This window comes from Protopterus annectens, chromosome 1.part2 (assembly GCF_019279795.1).
Source record: "Protopterus annectens isolate FY-2018-M chromosome 1.part2, PAN1.0, whole genome shotgun sequence".
Taxonomy (NCBI): Eukaryota; Metazoa; Chordata; order Ceratodontiformes; family Protopteridae; genus Protopterus; species Protopterus annectens.
The window spans coordinates 994,151,682-994,166,246 of NC_056727.1; the positions used below are offsets into that span (position 1 = coordinate 994,151,682).

At 43.4% G+C, this 14,565-nt stretch overlaps 1 protein-coding gene across 1 annotated transcript in view; it reads right to left on the bottom strand.

Annotated features, from left to right (window-relative positions):
- Nucleotides 1–14,565, bottom strand: part of AGO4 (argonaute RISC component 4) — a gene marked incomplete in the record, with an annotated part of 1,401,134 nt that overhangs the window by 583,101 nt on the left and 803,468 nt on the right. The window contains 1 exon segment of the mRNA XM_044059958.1: nt 1,017–1,150. Within this exon segment, the coding sequence (XP_043915893.1) occupies nt 1,017–1,150 (134 nt within the window).

Here is a 14,565-nt window from a genome sequence, read left to right on the forward strand (position 1 = left end):
GTTCAGTTTTAAATTGATTAGTGGCTATAATATAACAGATAATGTTTCTTCATTTACAGTAAAAAAGGAACAGTCTTCTGTTTGGAGAGACAAGACTGAATGCTTAGTTTCCCACTTACATGAGTTCATTTCCAGTGAAAGACATCATTTGACTGTGCTGAACTGTGTTGCATGAAGTTATTTTGGTACCTTAACACTGCTTACTTTTCTCGTCACACTTGCTACTGCAGCAGAGGGCTCAAAAACAACCTCTATCTAAAGAAGAATTTAAAATTTTATTTTTGACATTTTCTGGGAGGTTCTGAGAATGCTGCCATTCTGCAAATCTCCTCAAAAGAGTACCAATTGTAACAGCCCTCGAAGCAGACACAAGGGTACATAGTTTGATTCTTACATTTGAGGGAAAGTGGCTAGTCTTAAAATGGACAGCCAGGGCAGCCAGCCTAGTAGTTATGAACCTATAAAATGTTTGACTGCCTGGAAAGCTTTAATCACAAATTGTGAAGATTAAAATAAATGTTCTTACCAGTTAATCGGCAAAAAGTCATCCAATATCACTCCAAACTATGGTGTGCTAGTGTGGATGCACTGTTGATCTAATTTTAGCTGTTCGTTTAAGTTTAAAGAACTTGCATACAGTTTAAAGCTAACAAAAATGCAGACTTTAGATGGGTTGGATCTGACTGTAAACAATTTAACAACTAGAAGGAATTCATAATGCAGTTTCATGGGTAAATGCCGAAACAGGCTCCAAGGTTAACTGGTCAATGTTCAACAGCTCAAACTAGTACTTTTACTATCTAGGATTAATTCGGCAAACAGGGATGTCACTTTTTAAAATAGTCTGTTTAATTTTGCACAGTGCTGCTGAATATCACACCACTAAAAATGTTTCTCTCAAACATTACAAATAGCATTAATGAAAAAATATTAAGAAAGTCATGGTTGGAAACTTTACGACAGTGCTGAATGAACTAGTAATCAAAGTAAACCCATAAGGAACTTTTAACACTTACTTCAACAAATCCTCTCGACATTGCTTCTGTGGTGCAAAGCAAGCCACCGCCCAGACTTTGATTTCAATGCCAGCATAAAACTGTTTTCCTCGCATGTCCCACACTCCCTGATTGGGAGTAGCTACAGTCTTGTTCTGCTTAAATACAAATTTTAAAATTTATATGACCACACAGGTACGCTTAGCTTTTGACTGGCTAGTCAGATTTATAAATTGAAACATCAGAAGAAACACTCAAGCCTTACTTAAGTCAAGTCACAATACCATTTATCTTCCTCGCACAGTAACGGCAGCAAACTTCCCCAAGAAACAAGTCACCACACACTCCTAGTTATACAACTCTTGTGTCAATCATCACCAACCTCAACACTATTCAATACAGTCTGTGTGGTTCAATTCCCATTCCATGTCCCTGATTCATGAAAAGTTTAACTTTACCAATTAATTTTGTCCTTTGGGCAATTCAGTTAGGAAAGAACCTTAAGCTAACTGATATGGAATTTCCAGAACCAAAGGAATGAAATTCTTCCAATCAGGCAGTCATTCAGGTAGCCATGAGGGCTGTGTGTACTCATCAGGCTCTATGCTATGAGAACTCTTAACCTCACCCCAATCTGAAGTGTGGAAGAAGAAACCTACCTGAATTGCCACAAGGGCCCACAATGTTCCCCACCCGAAAGAGCATGCTCCTGTGTACTCACTAACACAGCCCAATACCAGATGGTGGCTTAGCAGACTAAAAGTATAACCCTAGGACACCTATGCAACATCAACCCTCCTTTGACAGCCTGTGGCAGTATGCATCCTGCTTCAACTAATCCTCAGGAGCAGCACACCAATCCTTCCCTGCCAACTCAGTCCACTGCTTGGGCCAAAGTCTAAACGTCACCCTGCTATAACACTGGAGATGTCTGGGGCTCCAAAAATGACCTAAGTGTTCTATATGAAGGAATTTCATTATATGTGAAAACAGTGGGAAGGCATAAATAAATCCCAGACATCACTGCTGAGCTAGAGCATCCAAGGTCAGCTGCCCCAGTGGAGGACTTAAGACAAAAACAAATCTAGCAATGCATGGTTGGATCAGAGATGTAAACCAAATGTATTGAAGTAGATACTGGCTGGACAGCAACCTGTGATGCATCGGGCTATATTAGAACATCAAAGTTTCAAAACTTCGAATGTTCTACTATTGAACCTTATTCAGCGAAAGCTGAAAACAACGAACATACAGAACAGCAAATATTTTCCTAGGGGAAAAAAATTTCTCTTCCAAAACACGTACAACACAAGCACACCAAACAGCAATCCACACAAATACACCTAAAATCTTACACCTAACCCTACACTATACACACACCACTATCACTTACCTTAACCCAAACCCTAACCCTAAGGTCAGTCACTATCGCACACGCACCCTAACCCTAACTCACCTAACCCGCCCTAATCCTCTTATCCACACAATCGCACACATACCTAACCCACTCCCTAACCCAAACTCACCTAACCCACCCTAACCCTCACGTCCACACAATCACACACATACTTAACCCACACCCTAACCCTAACTAACCTAACCCGCACTCAATCGTACACTTACCTGAACCCGAATCGTAACTTTCCACCACAGCACTGAAAATACCGAAGCAACAGAAATGGACAACCAAATTCTTTCCCTAGGAAAAAATTTGGTTTTCTTTTGCTTCGATATTTTCAGCTTTCACTGAATAGGGTTCGATATTAGAACATTCGAAGTTTTGAAACTTCGATGTTCTAATATAGACCCGATGCATCATGTCCAGGAATGGACAATGCAATGAGAAAGCAGTACAGTGACCTGGCCTACTCCCACACCATATTGCCTCAATTCAGGGGACAACAGTAGGCCATGCCCTGTTCCACGTGCCACGTCATTAACATGCTATGACACAGTGGGTGACAACTGCATTCTGAGGTGGGAAGTACTCAAAGAGCCTGCAATATTATGAAGATTATAAAGAATATTATAAAGACCGATGTACAGGAGACATCTTGTTGTGACAGTCTCTTTAGCTACCTACCATAAATAAATGATTCAGACACCTGGTGCAGATTCCTCTGGGGTGGCAGCTATACAGGGGGGGGAGAAGGCAGAATGGGCTGTCAAGAGAGTTTGTCCTGCTGAAGCCACCAATGACAATGGTGACAAAGCTGTAATAACCAAACAAGGAGATTCTGGCTCCAGTGGACCTAGAGCATCCAATGAAGTACTCTCATCCTGTACCTCTGCAAAATGAACCAAGAAAATTGCAGCAGACATTAAATCTCACATCTTAAGCCATACAGCAGCTGTGGGTTGGGAAAATGTCAAGCAGATGTTAGTGGTTGATGGAGGACAGTTCTGTCTGGCAATAAACTACATGTGGGTTCTTATGTCCAGATGACAACCAATGATATTCTCTGTTTGTGACAGCTTTAGTGAGACTTTCTAGTGTTCAAAGATCCCCAAGGCTGTGAATTTTCAGAAAAATGTTCATTGTTTTGATATACAACTACCTTATAGTGGTTGTAAAAAAAACAGTTGTCTAGACAAGGGAAAACAAATTCATTTTTTCATCCTGAGGCAGGCTGATACAGCAAACAAGCTCAGGACTGGTAGTGTCTGAGTAGTGTCCGAATCTCCTGAACTCAAAAAATCTCTCTCCCAATCTTCATTCTTTCTGGCTACCACAATGCCCCCCATTCAATAAGTTTACTAGCCTATCCTACTGCTCCAGACCATCTCCACTGAAAGGCTGGACCCAACAAGCATCCTGGGGTTGGGGGCATGCCACTAACTGGTTACACAGGTCCTCCCCATTTAGGACTTGCAGCTGGGTATCTCCCTTCTCCCCAATGATTTGCACACCTCTCTCTCTCTCTCTCTACCAGCACCTCAGATGCCCCAAGCCACTAATCAAACACAGGGAACACCTAGGCTGTCGTTACAGTTCTTTGTTACTGCGCCACAACACTGCTCAGACTTCCTGAATATCATGATGTGCAAAAAAGTATCCAAGAGATGAAAAGTACACATTCTGCAAACACTAAAGGAACGACTGGACCATGACCACCAAGAAAAAGAAGTTGTGTGCTCACCATAATGTTTCACCTGTGTTGTCCATTTTCGTTCAGCTGTTTGGTTTAGATCCGAACCTTGGATCAGACTCAGCAGTTGATACAGCTCGTGGTAACCAAAAAGCTCTCGAGCTTCTCCCTCATCCATAATGCACCAACCCCTAACATACCCAGATCTTGTTTGCCGACTTCACCTGAAGTGGTGTCCACCAATATCTATACATATGAAGACGCACAAGTGTATATGTCCTTCAGAAATAACTACATCTGAGATCAGTCATGAAGGACAGTGATGTCCTTACCATGTCTCGTTCTTCTAGAAGTTTGCTAAAATAAGGGATGGGGGTTGGTGGGCAGGAAGTTGAGGAAGAACAAAAGTGGACAGCAAAGATGTAACATTATGGTGAGTGCATAACTTCTTTATCTGATATTGGCAATTTTCATTCTATTCTCAACTGTAGAGACAGAGTCCCAGCTATCTAGAACCCTGGGTGGACTCTAAGGTAGAACATTCCTGAGCACAGTTAAGTAAAAAAGCTGCTCTACCTCAACACCAGATGTAATTTGTAATGAGTGATAAATGCATTAGGATTCACCCAGGTTGTAGCTGTAAATACCATCCATGGAAGCTCTGGACAGAAAGACTGAAGTTGCCATGGACCTAGTTGAATGGGCTCCTACAGGTTTAGTTAAGGTTAGACCTAGGTTTGTTACAGATGAAAGAAATAGAACAGGTTAGCCATGTAGCTAGAGTTGCTTTTGCCACTGGCTTTCCCAATTTCAAATCTGCAAAACAAACTGGTCTGTCTTTATGAATTCTTTTGTCCTATGCAACAAAGCATAATTGTCTGTGAAAATTCAATAAATGTAACATATATTCTCCTTTGTTTGCAAATGTAGGAAAGAATACTGGCAAATTAATGGACTGATTGATGCAGGATTCTGACACCACCTTTGGAAGGAAGGATGCATTGGTCCGTAATGTAGCTATCCTTATGAAAAATCAAGTAGAGGCTTCAATGACCAGGCTTGAAGTTCTGAAATTCTTCTAGCTGACGTAATGGCCACTAGAAAGGCAGTTTTCCAAGTCAAAAACTCAACGCCACATTTAGCTGCTGGTTCAAAGGGGGAATGAATTACGGCTTGCAGTACCAAGTTCAGATCCCATGGATGAGTAGGGTCTTTATACAGGGATCTCAACAGAAGAGTGCCTTTCAAGAATGCTTTACAAAGTTTAGAAGAGGCCACCAAAGAATTTTCAAATCCAATATGAAAATTCAATATTGTTGCTAATTGGACCCTAACGGTAGAGGAGCTAACCCCTTCATTTAAGGTCAAATCAAAAAATTCAAGTATGTTGCGTATCAGAGCTGAAAAGAGGTCAATATGTTTTTCTTGTGGCCAGTAACAAACCTTTTCCATTTACTTGTATAAAGCTTCCTTGTTGGTTTATGGGAAGATAAAAAGATATAAAGGACAGGGAAAGAGAACATTGGTTGCCTGGCTATTAAATGAACTGGAGAAACCACATGGTTAGCTTGAGGTCTGAGATACCCTGATGAACCATGTCTGCTAGATGCGACGGATCATCTGGAAATGGTTGCATCCAGAATCCAATGCTGGCAAAGATGAGACCACAGGAAGGGGAACCAAATCTGTAGAGGCCAGTAAGGTGCAATGAGGAGGACTTTGCTCTTCAGCCTGGTGGCTTTCAGCAGGAATTTCAGAATTAGAGGTACTGGTGGATAAGCATAAAGTGAAACCAGGGGGACAATTCTGAAGTAGAGCATCCCTCGGTGACTCGCCCTCAGGGGGGATTAGGGCAAAGTAGCTGCCGCATTTGTTGTTTGCGGAAAAGCAAAAAGACTGCTGCAAGACTAGTCCCATTGGCAGAAAATTTCTGCCACTTTCCAGTTGAGACCACTCACGAGGCAGAAGAATGGGACTGCACAATTTGCCTGCTATCATCACACTGGATTTCCCAGAAATACATATTGCTATCAGAAAATGGTTGGATGAGATCGCCCACTGCCACACAAGTGCTTTTTGACACAAATGGTATGACATAGTCCCCCCTTGTATGTTGATGTAACAAACTACTGGCATATCGTCGCTTGAATCAATTGTTCCTGAAGGGAGAGCATCCCGGAAGGTCTGCAAAGCTAAAAGCATTGCTCTCATCTCCTGGACATAGACATGCAAGTTGGCCTCTTCGGAGGACCAAGTGCCTTGAAATGTTCTCTGCAGAAAGTGCCCCTGCACCCGATCTGGGAAGCGTCCATGATCACTATGGCCATGGGCTGGGGGAGAACAAAAGGATGGCCTCGTAGAACTTGATCTGAATGAATCAACCACCAGAGGTATCCAAGTGCATGCCTGAGTGATCCTTATTTGTGTGGACATGCTCTAGTAAAGACTGGCCCACTGTGTTGCAAGCATCCAGTGGAGAATTATCATATGAGACGTTACTAGAGGAATTAAAATTTTGGCAGCTGACACGATCCCAAGGCCTGAAGGACCACCTGGGCTGAAACACTGCTACCGCAAATTATTCTTGATTTGGAAACTTATAACCTGCACTCTTGAGAGGAAGAGAAGTTATCACTGATATCGGGTTGGAAATTGGTTGGATGAACTCCAAAGTTTCAGTTGGATGTAGGTGAGACTTGTCATAATTTATGTTTATCCCCAGATGAAAACAAATCTGAAGTGCCTGATCCCTTGTTCTTATTAACAGATGCCTGGTCAGGGCAGCAATAAAAGTCAGCTGTGTCTATATGGAAACACTTGGAATCCCTACAGTCTAAGTGAGCTGACACCACTGCCATGCATTTGGTAAACACCCTGAGAGCTGTGGTGAGGCCAAAGGACAGTGCTCTGAACTGGTACTGGCTGGCTCCCAGCTGGAAGTGCAAGTACTTTCTAGATAGTCTGTTCATCTTCTTATGAAGGTATGCATCCTGAAGGTCTATCAAGTACATCCAATCATCCTTGCCCAGGAAGGGGAGAATGGACTGAACTGTGACTATCCGAAACTTTGCATGTCAAACTGACTTGTTCAAGTTGCTGAGATCCAAAATTGGTCTCCAGTCCCCTGTTTTCTTTGGCACTAAAAATAATCTCGAGTAAGCTCTGATTCTATCTGGTCTGGCAGGACCTATTGGATTACTCCTTTCTAGCAGCTTTTGTATTTCTAGTGCTGCTTCTTTCCTCTTGGTGAAACATTGGGAATTTTGCGTACAGTTGGAGGTGGGAGGGAAAAGGATTATATAACCTATGGAAATACTCTCCACCCACCAGAGAGGGACAAATCGTGCCCTCCTTTCAGGAGCGCTGACAGAGTCCAGAGATGGAATCTCTGGATCCCTGGCTTTGCATGCCTTCACTGCCACATGGGCATTTTGATCCATTAAAGTTCCCCCCTCTGCCCCCTAACCCTGGGATTTCTTGAACCACATCTTCTGACCACTTCAATGATCCATAGAAAAGGATCTTTTTTGGGGGGGGGGGTCAAAAAACACTGACGTTAGAGAGAGCAATTTGATCACTCACACCTGGATGTTTCCTTCACTTTGGGGCGAAACAAAACTGCCGTCAAGGGAGCACTGACAAACAAGAACTTGAAGGGCTCTGCAAAATCACATAAGCGAATTCAGGAATGCCTCCATATGGATATGCCTGAACCCGCTGCCCTTGAAGCACCTTCAGCTGCATGCGAAATAAATCAGTCTCATGGATGAATTGGAAATAGATTGGAGGATAGCGAAGAGAGACCACAGATGATTGAACTTCATCAGAAACTGTTCCTGAAAGGGATTTTAGAAGTTCTTTGATCAAGTCCCTTTGCAACCTAGTAAAATGTGCCAAAAAGTTCAGTGACCCAAGAGCAAAGGTCGCTGAAGCATAGGCATGCTATTATCAAATCTCCTTGATGACTACGACCGAGACGTCAGAGAAAAAGAACTTGCTACAATAAAACTTCTGGATCACTCCTTGGTTGTATTTTGCTGCTTTCTGGTGCTTCGTGGTTGCTGACGCTTCTCAAATCTGTCCATTGTTCTCAACTTCCAAGTTCAGGGGGTGAACAAAGAAATTTGTTTGCAAGTTCCTTCTTGGTGGCTGCCACCATAACCATGGATCAATGGGCACTCCCTTACTCCAAAATTCCTTCCCCACAGGTGCAGCCAGAATCCTATCTGGCCTTTAAGTATTGGCTGAAATGAGTCAGCCTCCATCCATACTTGCCAAGAGACCAAATCAATGAGCTTGTTGTCTGGCGGAGTAATGCAGGAGGTAGACGGGCCAACTCCAAAGGCCTCCAGAAATACTGACTTCCAGTAAAGGGTTGCTGGGGGGGGGGTCCAACCACCTCTCTGCTTCAAGATCTCAAGGATGTTTCCAAATGAAATGTCTTCTGGAGGGGATTGTGGAAACCCTTCACCCTCAAAAAAATCAGTATCCTCAGTGACGGACTTATGGAGAGTCCAGGTGCCTCCTCTTGTACTTTCTCTTCCTAGGGACTTCCTCAGTGGGGTGGTCTGCGAAGTGTCACAAGAGACTATGAAATCCTGCTGTGTGGTCTGGGGGTCTCGAGCTAGCTGTCCATGTGGCTTTGAATGATGAAACTCCAAGTACAGAGAAATCTGGAAGGTGGACTGGAGATCTGAAGGTGTCGGATCTGTTAGTCTTCTCAGAGCAGGGAATACCCTCTTCACAACCTCAAAGGCAGACCGCCTTGACAGAGAAAGAGAAGACCTCGGCACTAAGAAGGCAGGTTCTTGACCAAGGTCTCCTTCCACCACAAAGCAGTTTTCCTGAGGAGGAAGTCAGAGCCAAGCTGTCCTCTGCTAAAGCACCAAGGTGCAGAGATGGTTCAGAAACCTTCAGAGAAGACTCCAGCATCTTGGATCCACCAAGGAAACTTTGTCTCAGTGTCCTCTGGATCCGAAGATGTCAGAACTCGGGCACTCAGAGCTTGTCTCGGATCCAAAGACAAGTTTATTTTTGGATCCAAGCCAGATGGACCTGGACAGCTTGGATCCAGGGACTCTGAAGCAACCAAATGGATCAGAGAAGGAGTACAATGTGTTGGTGTGGTCAACAGACAGGCTTTCTGATTCGAAGTGGTAGGAGCCAGTAAAACATCCATCTGGATCTGCGCCAACAGAAACACCATTCTTTTTTGCAATCTGATTTTTACTAGCATTTTTAAAGACACAAACACAGAATCAGTTACAAGTCACACAATGCAAATAGGTTCAAAACGAATAAGTGAATATACTTCGTACAACCTGCTTAGGCACAAGTACAATCAGTCCTATACAACAAGAAGAAATATTAACCTTCATTATACAAATGATTAGGAGATTAACACTGAGGTAGCAAATTTATTGACAAGTATTTATTATGCAGGTGTGTGGAAGTGTATCAGAATGCCTAAAACCCATTTGATTTAACTATATACAAGAAACGTCATCATTCTATCCACATCTTCCTCAGTCAAACTGCTGGATCAACGAGAAGAGGGCCAGAGAAGGTGACTTTGAATGGCGCCTTTCCATAAAAGGGATAAGGACCCCTGAAGGCACAGGATCTAAACAGGGAGAATACCGGGTTCTTAGCAGACTAACAGGACCCAAAACAGTTGGATCCAAAGGTTTCTTAGTCAAATCTGAGGACATAGGATCCATTACTCTCCTTCTTCAGAACTGAAGGGGAGGAGGTTTGAGACCTTCTTGGATCAGATTTTGATCTCTTCCTAGAAGACTCAAAAGATAAGACTCGAGGAAGTTGAAGCTATCAGAGACTAAGATTTAGACTCCTGAGCCCCAGTGATAGCTTTACCAAAGGATGATGGCAACAATATTAAGAATAAGCTTATTCTGTCCACAAGATCTCTGGGATTAAAGTTATGGCAAACAGAAAAATCCTCCTACAGGTACTGTCGACCTAAGCAATAAACACAGTGTATGGGAGTGTGAAAGAGGTGATTTATGCCTACAATTCAGACTTGTTTTAAGCCAAAAGGACCCTTCACAGCCATAACAGCATTAACAACACAAAAGAAAAGTAGAAGCACAAGACAAGAACTTTTTTTTTTATGACAGAGAGGATACAAATGATGGTTAATTACAATTACACAAGCATGTAGTAATAAAGGAAAAGGGGAAAAACTACCAACAATGGTAAGTTAGAACTAATGTAAAAGGTTAAGGGGGAAAAAGTGTAGGAAAATTAAGATTTCTGTAGAAACAATGCACTTATCTGCTTTTAAGTAACCGAAACTCGAAAGATATGGCTGATCACACCATTATACGAAAAGTGGCAAACGAGATCTGGGGTAAGTTATGCGTTGATGCATTATGGGTAAAGAAGAAGCTTGAGAGCATTTTGGTTACCATGAGCTTTAGTTATGGCAGAGTCAAATCAGAGGTTAGGATCTGAACTCAAGAGTTAAGGATACAATGAAAATTCACATCAGATGTTCAGATCTTTATTTTTCTTGCATATAGACTTAGTTCACTTAGATCCAACATTGGCATGAGGTCTTTTGATTTCTTCTTTAAAGAAAAAAAAGAAAATAATGAGTAAACAAAATCCTTTCCGGTCTCAAAAACTCTTGCATGGCTCTTCAAAAGGCTTGGTGCTTCTAATCTGGTCACTTGATGTTGATAAAGTAGGACCTCAGTAATTGAAGCTAGATGTGCTTGGGAAACCAGGGAAATTTTGTAAACCTCTAGACATCTCCTTGATCATCTTATCCTACATGATAAAACAGCTATGCTGAACAATGAATGGAGATTCAACACCCAACTTCCATAGAAGGACATCTGGGCAAGTCCATGGTAAGTCTGCAAGTATTGAACCCCTGGTCTCATGGACTGCCTTCCCTCTGGGGTAGCACCTATTCTAAAAGGCACCATTGGCCCTAGTAGCTCCTATCAGAACAATGCCTGAAGGTCATCAACTGACATTTTAAATCACAGGCTCCAAGTAATCTTCCAAATGTGTAAAAATGTTAAACTTCATTGCAACAGCAATGAGCATTCTTTTTGCTGTTTGGTTGCTTTCTTTCACCTTAGGCACAAGAAACAATGAGCTGCTGAAATGGGCATTGAGGAACAGCACTTAAGGCTGAATGCAAAATTATAGCAAAGCAAGTAAGAGTAAAAAAAGGAGTTATGTACTCACCATAACATTCCATCTGAGTAGATAACTTCATTTGTCAGCAACCTGTGGGTATCGGATCTGAGCCGGCAGCTTTCCAAGCTAGAGATCAGAGCTCCAAGCTCCTCCCCCTTACCCATAATACCCTGCTACCGCCTTCCAATCCTCAGATCGCGTTTGCCCATCTATATAACCTCACAATGACAAAACAACCTGAAGAATCCTAACCTAAGGATTAACAAATGACCTGAGAAACCATCCTAGGGTTCAGGTAATCAAAGAACCAGGTTAGGGGGAAGGAGGGAGGGTCAGTTGCTGACAAATGAAGTTACCTACTCAGATGGAACGTTATGGTGAGTACATAACTTCTTTATCTGAAGTCGGTAACTTCATGTGATCATCAACCTGTGGGACAGAGTCCCCAGCTACCAAAAAACGTGGGAGGTCCTCATGGAAGGATATTCCGGAGCACTGCAGAGCCAAAGGCTGCCCTACCTCTAGACACTAAATCCAATTTATAGAGAGAGATAAAAGTACGAGAGGATGCCCAAGTAGCCATAGAGCAAATGTCATCCAAGGGAACTCTCGACCAGAATGCACCAGATGTAGCCATTGAGCGGGTAGAATGAGCATAAACCCCTGTAGGCTCTGGCAGGCCAGTTAGTTTGCATGTGAGCAGAATGCAATTCGAACTTCATCTGGCCAGGGTCACCTTCGACACAGGCTTACCCAAGAAAGGTTTTGCAAAGGAAACAAAGCTGTGTAAATAAAAATGTAACTGTCTATGAACATCTAACAAATGAAGTTTGTACTCCTCTGTTGATAGTTAGGGAAAAAAACTGGGAGATTAATGGGACTGACTGATGTTCGCCTCGGAGGCCACTTTAGGTAGAAAGGATGGGTTAGTCCCGAGAGAGACCCTGTCCTTATGGAAAACAAGATACGGGGCTTTAATACAGAGGGCCTGAAGTTCCGACACCCTACTAGAGGAGGTAATAGCTACCAAAAAGACAGTTTTCCAGAACAAGAATTTCAAATCAACAGAAGCTGCAGGTTCAAAAGGTGGTCCAGTCAGAGCCTGAAGGACCAAAGTTAGATCCCATGGAGGGACGGGGTTCCTAGAAGGAGGTCTCAAGAGGAACGTACCTTTCAGAAAGGTCTTTCAAATCTTGGTGGATGCAAAGGGATTGAGATTGTCTCCAATGTGAAAATGGAAGATGTCAGCCATTTGAATCTTTACAGTAGAAGAACTGGCCCCTTGCTGAAAAATATGAGATAGGAAATCGAGCACTGCTGGGATGGGAGCAGTGAAAGGGTCCAAATTCCTATGAGACGCCCAGATGGAAAACCGCTTCCATTTACTATTATAAACCTTTCTGGTAGAAGGATTATGTGCCACTACCAGGCTAGAACTGACTGCAGACTAGATACCGGGAGTCATAGCAACTAATGGAACTGGATCAACCAAGCTGAGAGCTTGAGATCAACCAGATTCGGGGGTATCAATCCCAAAGGATGAGATATCAGATCCAGGATGGGATTCAAGATCCAGAGAAGAGCTATAAGATGAGACTGTAGGCACGGGAACCAGGCTTGACGAGATCAGAATAGGGCTGAGGATAATCTTGTTCCCCAACAGACTAGCTTTCTTAAGAATTTTGTTATCAACGGAAGAGTAGGATAAGCATAAAGATGACCGGGTGGCCAAGCAAGAACTAGAGCATCTCTGGGGCTTTCCCCCAGAAGGGGAATTAGAGCAAAAAAATCACTGCACTTCGCATTGGAAGGCGACACGAAGAGATTGCAGCAAGGCTGACCCCACTTGCGGAAGATCTGTTTCGCTACTAAGGGATTCAGAGACCACTCGTAAGGTGACAGGACAGTTCGACTCAGTTTGTCCACTAGGATGTTGGACCAACCCGGAACGTGCGTTACTAACAGAAAACGGTTGGTGGATATCACCCAATCCCAAACTGTCATGGCCTCTCGGCAAAGAGGGCAAGACCTGGTCCCCCCCTATTTGTTGATGAACCAGACCACTGACATGTTGTCTGACTGAATCGCAATAGTCCCTGGAGGGAGAAAGGCATGAAGGGCTTGCAACGCTAGAAGCACCGCCCTCATCTCTAGAACATTGATATGCAAAATGGTCTCTGAGTCCACGTACCTTGGACAGTTCTTCCCGTGTAGTGCCCCCCCCCCCACCCAAGGCGAGAAGAGTCAGTGGTCACCGTGGCTTGGGGTTGCGGCATAACAAACGGTCAACCTTCCCGAAGCTCTCGAGATTGGAGTCACCAGATGAGGGAATTTTTGCAAACTCTGCTGAGAGGAATCGGTAAGTCCAATGGGTGGTGAAGGATGGACCACTGAACCTGCAATGTCCACTGGAGAATCCTCATGTGCAAGTGAGCTAAGGGCGCGAGATTGATTGCTGCTGCCATTGAGCTTAATGCTCTCAGGACTAACTCCACTGATGGGGCAGGTGACTGTAGAAGGGCTAAAACATGTAAGGTCAAACTGTGAAGTCTGTCTGATGTCAAGAAGGCCTTGGTCTGAAGCATGTCTATTCTGGCCCCTATGAACTCCAAGACTTGAACTGGCTGAAGGGATGACTTCAAGTTTATGGTGATACCTAACTGGGACGCTAGAAGTAGGAAGCAATCCCTGGCTAAGCAGAGTAGATGCCTGGTGGGGGCGGTAAAGAGCCAGTCGTCTAGGTAAAAAAACTCTGTACTCCCTGAAGTCTCAGGTGGGCCCGCTACAAAGTACAGTTTTGTACCTACCATAAATGTAGATGTCCGATAGATATGCAACTGCAGTCCTTACATCCTGGCATCAGTAATTGCACATTGCAGACTCCAGGGGATACAAATTTACCCTTACCTGGAAGACTGCCTTATACAAGCGGACAGCAAGCAAGATTTGACAAAAAAACTTGAATTACCTCCCTTTATATTCCAGATCCCGAGCAGGCTTTGCTTCGGCAGTCCTGCAGGGCATTTTAGCTACACCATCCTTATCTTAGAGCCTACCACCCCCAGCTTGGCTATGGTATTCAACCCATATGTAAGGACTGCAGTTGCATTCTTGAAGGACATAGTACAGTTTTGTACCTACCATAAATGTAGATGTCCGATAGATATGCAACTGCAGTCAGGTTTTCCCTCCCTCCTTCCCCTCTGTGCATTGGGTCCACTTTCCTCCCTTTATACTTAGCTGGGGATATCTGTTATGGTGTATCTGTTTATTGCTATTGTGTATGTCTGGAATTTTTTATCCAGTTC